The 13,037-nt window shown below is 43.7% G+C and overlaps 1 protein-coding gene across 2 annotated transcripts in view; it reads left to right on the forward strand.

The window, feature by feature from the left end:
* The window catches only part of TDRD9 (tudor domain containing 9), a 2,642,469-nt gene that overhangs the window by 1,859,646 nt on the left and 769,786 nt on the right, over positions 1-13,037 (forward strand). For both annotated transcript variants that reach the window (XM_078660267.1, XM_078660268.1), the window contains one exon: positions 8,484-8,595. In XM_078660267.1, the coding sequence (XP_078516393.1) occupies positions 8,484-8,595 (112 nt within the window). The remainder of the gene's footprint in view (positions 1-8,483; positions 8,596-13,037) is intronic.

The raw sequence follows: 13,037 nt of genomic DNA on the forward strand, positions 1-13,037 counted from the left end.
TCCAACTGCTGTGCCCTTAGCCCTTTGGGTCATGGCACGCACAGTTTAACCAGTATCACTAGAGTTCTGCAGTGGTTTTTCCCCAATCACTTAAGGATGGTCAGGAAGTTGCTAAATACATTTTCTTTATGGTGTGGACTGATTTTTTTTGCTTGTGCCATGGGCAGCCAAGTTGTGACCAGATGCGATGCTAAAATGCAGTTTTCTAGATTTTATGGGAATGTCCAGGCTTCTTTCATGGACATGATTTCAGATGGAACCAGACTTTTTGGTAAGAAAGCTGATGAAGATCTTGAATGCTTTAAGGAAAGCAAACCTGCATCTCGCTCCCCGGGGTTACCTTCACCTGCCCGTCACATCCACCAGCAGCACTGGAAATTTAAGGGCTGCTCGAGGGGCATTGCATATAACCAGACGCAGCCTTCTCAACCAGTTCAACAGCACACTTTTTGAGGCCCTAGGGGCACGGGCCATCCCAGGGGATGAGAGCAGTAGTAACTTCAGTCTTCCTCCTCCTCTTTCACTACCACCAAACCTCTGTAGTGTCCTCCCTTGTGGGCAATTTAGGGTCAATAGTAGCAGAATCCCTATTGATCGGCCCTAGGGGTGTTGCAGATTGTTCACTTTTCCTTCCTGAACACTCATTCCCACATTCTTCCAGTTTTTGCACGCCATGTGCATCATGCCAATATTCTCTTGAGTGAATTGCTTATGTGTGATTGCAGAGGTACCTACATTGGAGAGAGGAATGGGATTCTACCCCATGAAAAGTATAGGTCCAATGGCAAATTGAACCTCAGGATTCTGGCTTCGTTAACAAAGTGTTGGCACTGAAAATGACGATTTTTGCCTAAGTTCTGTTGGTCTAGGATGACTAGAACATATTGGAGTCTTTGTACCTACAGTCTGCTTTCATATACAGATATTCCAGTCCTAAATAAATGTTCTCCACTTTGGGGTGGGCTCTGGACACTTTCAGTTCTAGGTCCTGCCCTTTGGCCTTAGAATGACCTTTCAGGTGTTCATGAAGCTCATGTCGATGAATAAAGCTCATCTTCACAGATAGGGGATACACTTATTCTTGTTCTTCAACGATTTGGCTGTTGAAGGCAGGCTTGTCGCAGCTTGTTTCAGACCACCTACAGATGATAATTTCATTAATATCCACCACTGAGTTCTTTTCATCAATGAGCCAAAATTCCTCTTTTCAGCCTGTGCAGGAAATTCCCTCTCCTAGGGATCTGTCTGGGCACTGTGACTTTGAAGACCTTTACACCCCTGCAATGAGTCTAGGACATTCAGGCTACGATCCCACAGTGTCAAGTTGAAGCATTTGTTCCGGCCTCTATGATTGAGCCTTCACCGGCTCCTGAAATTGTGCATCCTACTGATGCTTTATTCCTTTAGACCTATGTGCTGACCTTCTAATGGACTCTGAGACTTCCATGGGTTTGGCACTAGGGATGTTGTGTGGAACATATCCCCAGCTCCATTGGTGCAGCTCAGGACTTCATTGGTGGTTATCAGATGTCAATCCGACAAACCGCAGACTGTTCTACTTGCCCCATCCGAGCTCACAATGGTGACAAACTATTTAGCTCTTCTTTAGGAAGGTGATCTTGACAAGTTGAAGACTGAGTCTCTCATCTCAGACAGAGAAACTCCTTAATATAAACCTTCTGGATCGGCTAGTCATCTCATTGGCCCCGTACGATTGTGTGCCCTTTATCCAGGGCAATATTACCCAAGTGATTACAGATAACATCATGTTGTACTGCAGCAAGCAGGCTGGTGTAGGACCTCATGCTGTCTGGTTGGAGGTTTTGAATCTTTGCAGTTGGCTGGTACTTCATGGGATTTTCATGATGGTCAACCAGCTGCCAAGCAACCTCAGAGTTAGGGCGAAAGAACTCAGCAGGTGTCATCTGCTAGGAAAATTGCAGTCTCTTCAGAATGCTGCAGCACTGACACTTCTGAAAATTCCCAAATTCAAACCTGTATCCTATTTACTGCATGATCTGCACTGGCTGCTAGTGGAGAAAAGGGTGTCCTTCAAGGCACTATGCCTTATGCACAAGGCGCTTTATAAGACAGGTCCATCCTATTTCCAAGAGCGGTTCTCCTTGTACGTGCCCAGCAGGAGCCTTAGATTCAGCTCCGCATATATGGTTACGGTCCCTAGAATCAAACGAGCCAACTGGGGTGGCAGAGCGCTAGCCTATCAGGGAGGAAAACTATGGAACTCTCTCCACCTGGCCCTCCGCGCACAGCCGGCGCTGCAGGTGTTTAGGAAGCAGCTGAAGACCTGGCTGTTTCCACATTAAATCAATGAGGTCACCTGGTCTTTCCTCTCTCTTCAACCCCCACCTCCCCCAATAAACCTATGACTCCCTCGTTTTCTCCGGACTGAATCTGCTCAGCGCTAAGACACCCTTCGGTAATGCGCGCTTTATAAAATCATCTCATTCATTCATTCATCTTAGGTGAGTGGCATCTGCATCTGTAGGTGACTGACTGAGGGTATCTTTGCTAGTTGGATTAGTCTCTCATCAGACATTTTTGCTACTGATAATACAAAGTGACTGACATTGTACAGTCTAGCGTGTTTTAGGAGATGCATTCCACCTTCAGTGGGACTCTGGTCTCCATTACGCATTCCTACCTCTGCTGTTGGTCCACAGGTCCTGAAAATCCTGTCTCTTCAATATATGTCCTCCACTTTGACTGCCTCATTCGGAGGACCTACTTTCCCATTGCAAGACAGGGTGTTTCACCAAAACGTGTTCAATCTATACCTCAAGGCATGGAGATTAAGCAGAAACAACTGAGAGGTTTTGATATTCTGTCAGAAATGGTGGTTGGAATTCTGGCTTACTGCTTCACCTTCAGTCTGTCTGTGTAAACAGGCATTTCATCTAAATTTGTCATGTGATGTGAAGAGGAGCAAGTCGACCTCCAACAGGTGAAACTGTCTAATGTTCTGTTTGTATTGTCTTTGGCCCAGCAAGGTTTTGCAGTAGGCATAGTTAAAGGTTATTTGTGTCCCTTTCTGCCTTCCTTTATTTGCCAGAATAGCCCTCTTTATTCTTTACTTTAAAAAGCCTATATTCGGATTAAACAGTAATCCATAAAAAAGCTTACAAACCAATCAAGCATTCCTTCCATAAAATGCAATAAATAAAAACATACAATTCACCAATTTCCCACAAAAAACACTGTCTCTACAATAAAATCATGAAAACCATGTAAAAATTGATCTTAAAAGCATTCTAAAAAAACATATATATATATATATATATATATATATATATATTTTTTTTTTTTAAATAGTTTTATATAGCGCAAACTAGACCCAAAGATATCAGGCATCAGAACGCTTTACATGAGCACCAGTTTAGTTACAGATGGACGCATTCATTTTTTTTGTTAGGCAGGGGGAGATTAAGTGATTTGCCCAGAATCACAGGATGTTGAGCGTCGTTGCAGAGACTCAAACCTGGTTCCCCAGCTTCAAGTTTGACTGCTCTAACCAAAAGTCTCCATCCTCTCCCCAAATAAAATTATCCTAAACATGGCACCAATATCCCGGGCACTCTTCCAAGTCAAGATTATCGTAACTTTTATTGTACTAAATTATTATTATTGCCCTAAAAGAACCCATCGCTATGGTACATAAAAGTTAATATACTAATATTTTCCCTAACCTAATCACCAATTACTGAATAAAACCAGCCAGGGTGTCTCAGCCTTCAAAGGGGCGAGCATTTTTTTTCAATCTCAACGCACCTGACAAAAAACATACCATGCTAAAATGAACTACAGGAGACTACATCATCTGTAAGTACATCAGAGCTGGTTTGACCAGAAACAAAACCTTTACCTCAGACTAATGGCCGAATATAATGCTGTCTTAGAGTACTATAGTGATAAAAAAGAGGAAATGGATTGTGTCTTGTGCTGAGAAATTATCACACAAGCACAGCCCTATACTTTCCACATTATGGTGGCCCCGGGTTCAGCTAAGAGCCAATGCAAGAGATTTAATCTAAATCGTGTTAATAGAAAACAATGATGGGTTGAGACCAAAGGTTCCATACTTGGGGCTGTTTTCAAAGGAATATAAGCCCTCACAGTAAATACATTTGTATTCCCTTTCTTTTTTTTCAAGTTTAGCTCTTGCTGTAAAATGGTTTTTAGTCCAGGACAGGTCTTTTTTCATGATTTGTTCAGGAGCCCGAAAAAGGCAAGCACAACCCAACGATTTCAAAGAGACTTTGATGTGGTGCAACCACGGTATGGTGGAGTCTTTATCCAAGGCAAGCCAATCTTTTATAATTCTCTGGTTCAACTCCTAAGTCAGAACCTGTCCAGATTTTGAATCATCTCAAAATAGGGGAAAGGGCTAACCTATCCGATATAAAGTCCAGACCCACTTCTTCATGCATAATAAATTTGGATACTGATTGTGGAATATTTGGATACTGATTGTGGAATAGTAAGCAGCCTCCTAAAAAAATATTTTCCACTAACTGTATCTCACCACAATCCTTATAGTCCCATATATCACTACATTATCTAGCAGTTGATAGGCTTTTGAATTGATACATTTTCAACAATGCCTTATATTCTGTCTCGCACTCAGCCTACTCGCAAAGTCAAATACAGAGGCCACTGATCTGACCATCAAATGTTGCATGGTCTGGGGCACCCATGTTCCCCTCATCGAAAATGGCCCCTAGATATGGGAAAGTTACTGCTCTGGTTAGCTCCTGTTCGCCCCCAAAGATGTACTTATGAGGCTTAATAAATTGACCAATCATCATAGCGTGAGATTTGGAGTAGTTAATTTCCATATCAAACGACATCATGAACTCTGTAAGATAGTTCAAGAGTCTCTGGAGGCCCTCCAAGGTTCTAGCTAATAATACAGTATTGTCTGCCCTCTTTATTCAGATCTCCCATTGTGATGCATTTCCTAAAAAACAGCTGTACTGTGGGGTGTTTCACTCTGAAAATTTTATTTTTCATTTCTATCACTTCTGTTTGTTGTTTGCAAGCTAAACACCTTAATATTTCAGCCTCCATATATTTCCTTTTTCCCTTACAAGCTAGTAATTAGGACCAATGTATTCTTTCTCCCAAATGTGGTGTTACCTTTCCATGTGAGGCAGTCCATAATGCTTTCAGCATTTATTTCTACACCACACCCTCCAAAGAGGAGGAGAGGCTTCATTGGTTGAGCCCATAGCATGCCTTTAGTTTCTAAATTGATGGAACTAATGAGTACCACATTTGTTTGTTGGGTTTACAGAGGCAAACAAATGCAGTGCAGAAGCAAACATGATCAATGATTAGTTGTCTATCCTCAATGTTATGGCTTGGCCAGCAAGGATTTTCTGAGGCCACTACAGCTCATTCCACCAGGAAAAGCCAACAATTCATCCCTGGCTTAGGGTGTTATGGCTTTCAATATCTGCCAGACACACACATGGTCAACTATCCATACTTTCACCAGGCACTACTGCAGCAAGGGTAATTTTGACCATTTGGTCCTGCTGGATGTCCTTGCATGTGTCCACTCCTCAAACACCCCTTCTTTGATAGGGTATGGAATTTGCTATCAATCCACAACGTGAGTATTCTGATTTTAGAAACATCCTTCAGCTGGATAACGTATGTTCAATAATGCTCTATCTGATCACTTCTCTCCTTTCTGTGGAGTGAACCTTTATGAATTAATAACGTTCCAAGCTAGATTAACGCACTTACTGTTCATTTGGATACAGCAGCTGCACTGCATCTCTGAGGGCACAGAGAGATATGGAAAATAAACTGATGTCCACATGCAAGGTTGGTGCCTATATGCAATGCTGTGATGTCCTGTTTGGAGTTGGGATGGAGTTGCAGCAAAAGCTGATGGCAGCACCTACCTGCTAGGCAATCTAAAACCGCCCCCTGGTTCTCGGAAAAACTTAAACTTGCCAGAACCAGATGTAAAAACCTAGATCGTAGGGGGAGAAAACACTATAATCCTGAGGATAAACTACATTATAAAAGGGAGCTGAACAAATACCAGAAATTGGTGAGATCAGAAAAAAGCTGCCATCTCAAAAGCAGAATTGACTTAGCAGACAACCCCACCAGAGAACTTTTCACTATACATAGAGAGCTTACGGTCCCTACCAGACTGGAAGCTCAAGATACCTACTCGAAAGAACTGTGTGACTCTATTGCTGATTTTTTTATAGGCAAGATCGACAAGATCTATGCCACCTTCACGGTGGATGAGACCCACCCGAGTAAACATACAGAAGCCAAAAACATCTACACGCGGAATTCTTGTCTCACGTGCTTTATTACACCAGAGAGGCAAGAATTAGTAAGCATCGTTAACAGCATACAATCTGGTTCGCCTTGCGATGTCTGCCCGCCGGCTCGCTGTAAAGGAGTCATGGAGGCTATAATAATAGATCAGATCAGCCTTATTGTGTCGCTCTCTTTCCAAGAATGTCAGGTACTGGATGCGTGGAAAACTGCTCAGGCAATCCCTCTTAAAAAGAAACCCAACATCCATATTTCCCAATTCCAGAACCTTCTCCCTATTTCCCTCCTCCCTTTTTGCGCGAAGATTGTAGAAAAGGTGGTGAATAAGCAGCTCATGAGCTATTTGGAGGAACAATCTCTCCTGCACCCCACTCAATCGGGTTTCAGAGCGGGACACTCCACAGAGTCAGCCCTACTCTTTTCCACCGAGGGCCTAAGGCGCATAGTGGATGATGGAGAGACAGCAGCGTTGGTCCTATTAGATCTTAGTGCAGCCTTTGACACCGTGCTGCACTCAACGCTGCTGTCTCGCCTGTCTGACATGGGAGTGGAGGGACGGGCTCTAGCCTGGATAGAGTCCTTCTTGGTCAACAGGAGCTTTCAGGTGCACTGCCCCCCCCCCCCCCTTTAAATCCTCTCTTAGGAAAGTAAGCCGCGGGGTTCCACAGGGCTCGAGCCTGAACCCTACTTTGTTTAATATCTATATGGAACCCCTGGCCCGAATAGTTGAGACCTTTGGGGTGGGCATTGTCAGTTACGCTGATGACACCCAACTGATGTTTAAGCTCACGCCCGAACACAGAGAAGATGCCACCAACTTCTCTAACTGTCTTTCATCGGTGGCAGCTTGGATGAACCTTAACTGTCTACGCCTTAATGGCGATAAAACCGAGTTGCTGGTTGTGGGGAAATCGGCCTCAGCATGGTCACACATGTGGTGGCCTGCGGAACTAGGCAGCCCACCTCGTCCTGTGGATTCGGTGCGTAATCTGGGCATAACACTCAACTCGACTCAGATCTCTCTTATAAATCCCATGTCAGTAAAGTGACAGCCAGGTGCTTCAGCATACTGAAAGTTCTCCGTAAGGTTTTAGATCTCTTACCCATCGACTCCAGAAAGACCATAGTCCACGCATTGGTAACCCCCCACCTTGATTATGGTAATGCTCTGCTTTTGGGTTTGAGCAAAAAAGGACTACACCAACTCCAGTGTGCTGAGAATGCCGCAGCTCGCCTTGTACTCAAACTTCCCCGCAGAGCATCAGGGAAATCCGCTCTGTCTAAACTTCACTGGCTCCCTATTAAGGAGTGAATTAAATTTAAGTCCCTTTGCTTTGCTCATCGTATCGCTCAGGGCATAGGTCCGGACTATCTTCAAAATCTTCTAACGATACATCGCCCCATTAGGGACCTGAGATCTTCCGGGACGATGATGTTTAAACTCCCCAAAATCACCAGAGCCAGGATGGGTGGATGTTCGTTCAGATACCTAGCTGCCAAATGTTGGAACGAACTCCCGCTTGATCTCCGGATGGAACCCTCTGAAAATAGGTTCCGGAAAAAACTCAAAACCTTTCTCTTTCCCCGGGCGTAACCCTTGTTCCTTTTCTGCTCCCTTTTTGACCCACCCCTGTCCTTTCCTTTGAGCTATTTTGCAGTATTCAGCGCGGGGACACACTGTTTTTGCGTAACCAGGCGCTTTATAAATGGTTTTATTATTATTATTATTATTACCTGCACATAGGATATTGCATAGAGTCCCTGGATGTAGTCATTTGCCTGGGAAGATCGACAGCACGAAGAACCTGTGACTAGACATTGTATCTACCAGAAAAAGGATTACCAAAGGTAAGTAACCTATTCATCTTATCTGTTATGTGAATCATGCCAATGTTTTCTTTAAGATAAGTCTGTAAAACAAAACAAAATTATGTGAGAAGCTTAGTAGCAGTCAAGTACACAGATGTAACTTACTCTGAATTTTATAATTCTGATTCTACTGTCCGATGTTAGTTTGTGTGGGTAAACTTTCATATGATGTATTTAGTTTCCTATTGGAGGACAGTTGTTTAAACATTTAGTACTTTTCTAAGTACATGCATTATGTCCTTGATGCTTCAAGTCAATTTTGAGACTAAAGTAAGTATCTATGTTTGCAGAATAAATGTAGATTGTCAGAAGCAGATGGTTGAACCCGTGCAAATTTCCTTTGGTATTCCTGAACACGCTCAAACTATCACAAGTCTTCATCTATCCATTAATGTCACAGAGGTAAGTCTCTTCATGCATATCTGTCTAGGCTCCCATGTTTTTAATATTTTAAGCTGAGTCTTGTAACTAAATTAAAATTTGAAATAACTTCAAGCTGATATATTTATAACTATATGTATGTATATTTCTACTGGATACTTCTCACTCATTGCTCATCAAGAATCCCTTATGACACCGTTTTATTAAGTTAGTGCCAGAGAAGGTCCAGGCGAAGAGTTGCAAAGCAATGTCACCAGAAGTAAATGTTCTTGTCCCTGTAAGCAAGGCATGCTCTCCTTTCATTTCTTTTTAGGGATGGTCTATGGTTAGAACTAGCCAGAGCTCATGCGGGGAACATATCAGTCACTTTATCCTGTGTTTTGTTGTCGGTATAATTCCCATTGGGCCTAGCCCACAGAGCAGCTATTCGGTGGCTGGAGTATTAGTCCTTCCTTGTGAGTGACTGCATTTTGCTTCTTTAAGCCTGAGTTTTGGAAGGGATATGCATGGTGTGGTAAATTAGTCCTCATTCATTTGTTCTTACTGGTCCCCCAATTTATCATGGGCTTATTTAATCTAACATGGTTAAGCAAGTCAGCTTTATACCGGACAGTTCTGTTAGAGCCAGTATGTAACATTTACCTCGCAAGTAAATACCATACAGGCAAGTGACTTGAATGAGTTTTCACCTTTGCGTCATATCCTTTACCACAAAGTGCTTTATTCCGCAAAGTAAGGTAAGTCTTTTTAAATAAAAAGGGTTAAGATATGGGTAGGTGTAAAGGAGGTTAAATAGTGAGTTGAGGTAAAGGGGGTGAAGTGTATTTAGGGTTACATGGTGGGTTGAGGCATCAGCGGTTTAAAGGTTGGTAAAGGTAATGGGGTAGGGTGATTTTACGGATATGGGGTAGATGGAGGTAAAGGAAGGGAAAGGTGAATTATTGGGTTAAGGGGTAGGTAGAGGGGAAAAAGGATAATTTTAGGGTTAAAGGGTTTGTAGAAGTAAAGAATGTAAAGGTGGGTTTAGGGGTGGGTATAGGTAAAAGGAGGTAACAGCAATTGTATGGTGAAGGGGTGGATAAAGGTAAAATGGGGAAAGGTTTTGTTAGGGTTCTAGGCAGGTAGAGTTAAAGGTAGGAAAGGGGATTTTAAAAAGATGGGGACATTCCCCTCTCAAAACAGACCTGTTAGACCTGACCGCCTTTGGGTGATTTTCCCCCATGCCTTTTGCCTCAGTCCTCCATTTTTTGCGGATCTCGTTTCTGTTAGCCTTAGGACTCTGTGCACTTTACCACTGCTAACCAGTGCTAACGTTTGTGCTCTCTCCTCTAAACATGGTAAAATTGCCTTACAACCAATTGGCACATTTAATTTACTTTCAAGTCCCTAGTAAAGTTTCTGTACATGTATGCATAGCCTGTAAATTAAATGCTGCTAAAGTGGGCCTGCAGCACTTATTATGCCACCAACTTAAGTAGACCTTTCCACATGTCTCAGGTTTACCATTACAGCCTGTAGGTGCAGTTTTCAACTTCCATTTTGTCCTGGCTATTTTAGCCAGGCCAAAATCTCCCTTTCCCTTTCAAATATATATGTCACCCCTAGTGTAAGCCCTAAACAGCCCACTATGTAGGGCCTTGCATGTAGCATGTTCAAAAAGTTGGACATGTACTTTTACATGTTCTAGTAATGTAAAACTCCTACATTCGTTTTTCACTACTACAAGGGCTCCCTATCCCATACAATAACATTGTTACCTTATTATATTTCATAAGTGAAAACTTTCAAATGGGAGCAGTTAGGAATGTCAAGTTTGGTGTCTCAAGAATTGTAATTTCAAACCCTCTTTAATGGTAAAGTTGGATTTTACGACACAATTCTGAAAATGGCCCTTTAAGAAAGTTAAAGGTATATATGATGAACGGAATGCTGAACTATGCAAATATTCACCCCCAGTCACAAAGATCTGGGTTTAATCCATTGTTCCTTTGCTCACAACGCTACCCCTGTTGGACCCAGCCTTATGTTAATCAGTTTTGACCCTGTTCCTCATGGGAACAGTAGAACCCGAACTTCCAAGCCAGGTCCTCCCTAGACCGGAAACAAGCATCCTGGGACCAGTTTCGGGGCATCACCCCTCATCAGCCAGGCTAGCTTGAATCCAGTGGTGCAGTGAGCAAGGGACCCATACCTCGGCATACCCTTCCCATTTAAGGCGAAAAAAGCAAAAGGAACAAATGATGGACAGAATGCTGAACAATGCAAGCATTCACCCCCAGTCACAAAATCTGGGTTTAACCCATCATTCTTTTGCTCACAACGCCACCCCAGTTTGGACCCACCCATATGCAAATCATTCTTGACCCTGTTCCTCGTGAGAACAGTCAAGCCCGAACTGCCAAGCCAGGTCCTACCTGGACTGGAAACAAGCATCCTGGGACTGGTTTCGGGGCATCACCCCTCATCAGCCAGGCTAGCTTGAATCCAGTGGCGCAGTGAGCAAGGGACCCACAATAGGGCATGGTGCGTATGGAGGTGAGTGTTTGATTTGCTCTGCATACCGTCCATTATCTGTGTGTCTTATGCCCTAAGTGCGCCGGGTATGCCCATATGTGGTTCCCGGGCTCACTGTGTCACTGAATTCAAGCTAGCCTCGCTGATGAGGGATGATGCCTTGAAACTGGTCCAGGGAGGACATGGCTTGGAAGTACGTGCTGACCTGTTCCCATGTGGGAATACATTTGGCATTTTTGTTATCCGAACCCTTTGGTGCCTGCAGCCTGTAGCCTGTTTACTCGGTCACATGACTAGGTGTAGCTGATAATTGGTCTTTTTGTATTGCTTCCAGATAGTGAAACCAAGGAGACATAGGTTTTGGCAGAATGAGCCATTTCTGACTTGATGAGGGGGGGGGGGGCGATGTAACTTACCACACCCGCACATCACAAAGGCTCTGCAGAGCACACTTACAAAGGGTTTGCTACTAGTCTTTGTGACCACCGACAAGCTGGGGCCAGGGCAGCAGGCAGAAAATTCCAGACACCTCTGGGGATGGAAACCTCAAACTGCTCCTACTTCAAAGTGGGCACTAGGTATACATAATGGATCCTTAGACCCAACTGTTTAGTACACCTCTGGACGTGTGGAAGACTCAGAAGCACTGCTGTGCTGCTCTGCAAGAAGGACTCCTGCCCTGCTGTCTGAAGAGGAGGACTGGATCTTCATCCTGATCCCAGGATCTACAGAGAGGGCTGGGTGGCCGGACTCCTGATCAAAGCCTCCGGGACAGAAAAGACTCCAATCCCCTTAAACACAGCACCTGGACTCTACCAGTTTTGAGCCTCCCCCCCTACCCCTATCTCCTACCCCCCCCACAAATGGTGCCACCCTAGTCCTAGACCTTTGGAAGTGGGCCTGAAGGTGATCTGTAAGCCCTACTGTGCTCCTGTTGTAGAACCAATTCAGTGTGACACCTCTCCTTGCAGCTCCGCTACAGAACCGCTTCTGCTTCAGCCATTATGCTGCATAGCCTCCTGACATAATTACAACAGTTCAGTGTACTTCATAACCCCAGTGGTGTATGGAGTTTTAGGATCCAAAGTGAATTTTCCCGATTCATGCCCTTATATAGGTGCAATTCACATTGCCCTAATATAGGCATAGAAATCATTCCCTTATTTAGACATAGCCCATGCAGTCCAAAAACAGGCATGGCTACTTCCACCCATACCAAAACGTCACAACGATTTCTTGGAAAATCGGCTTAAGCAGTCAGGGACCTCCCCTTGCTCATATTGATTTTTCCAAGAACTCATGTACTTCACAAAGACCTACTATTCCCTTGGAGTTCTTTCCTGACGTTATTATGCCTGATTTTACGTCAAATCAGGCACCTTCAAGGTATAAATATGCCTTTACTTGCTCTAGCAAGACACAGTGGTTTGGAGCAGTTCAACTATATACTTGCCCGACGCAGCTTGCTACAGCAAGTGCCGAAGGAAGTCAACCCTCAAGCTGACGCACTGATCGAGAGGCTGCATTTCTCCCGGCGAGATTCCAGCTCCAGTGTTTCCAAGCTCCCCTTGCGGGGTGTTGGGAAATCGAGTCCCGAGACTGAGATACCAGACCTCCTTCATTCTAAACTAAGGTATGGAGCTGATTAGAACCTAGAGAAACCTTGGATAGATTCTTGGCAAAGAAAAACTAAACTTATGCTACACCACACTTGCTCCCTCCCACGTATTAGACGTAGGTTAGGTACATTGGGGTAGTTGAGTACTTTAAGCCATTGTTATTTATTTATGTATGTATTTATATATGGTTTAGAAACCATACACTGCTCTTACAGTATTATTTTATAATATTGTTCTCGCTGTACGCATTCTACTTTGCAGTCTGCATTACGATTGTAGCAGTTCACTTTACTTGCATGAGAAAGAAGACTGTTCAATAAAACCTTTTAT

The sequence above is a fragment of the Lissotriton helveticus genome, chromosome 9 (genome assembly GCF_964261635.1).
Source record: "Lissotriton helveticus chromosome 9, aLisHel1.1, whole genome shotgun sequence".
NCBI lineage: Eukaryota > Metazoa > Chordata > Amphibia > Caudata > Salamandridae > Lissotriton > Lissotriton helveticus.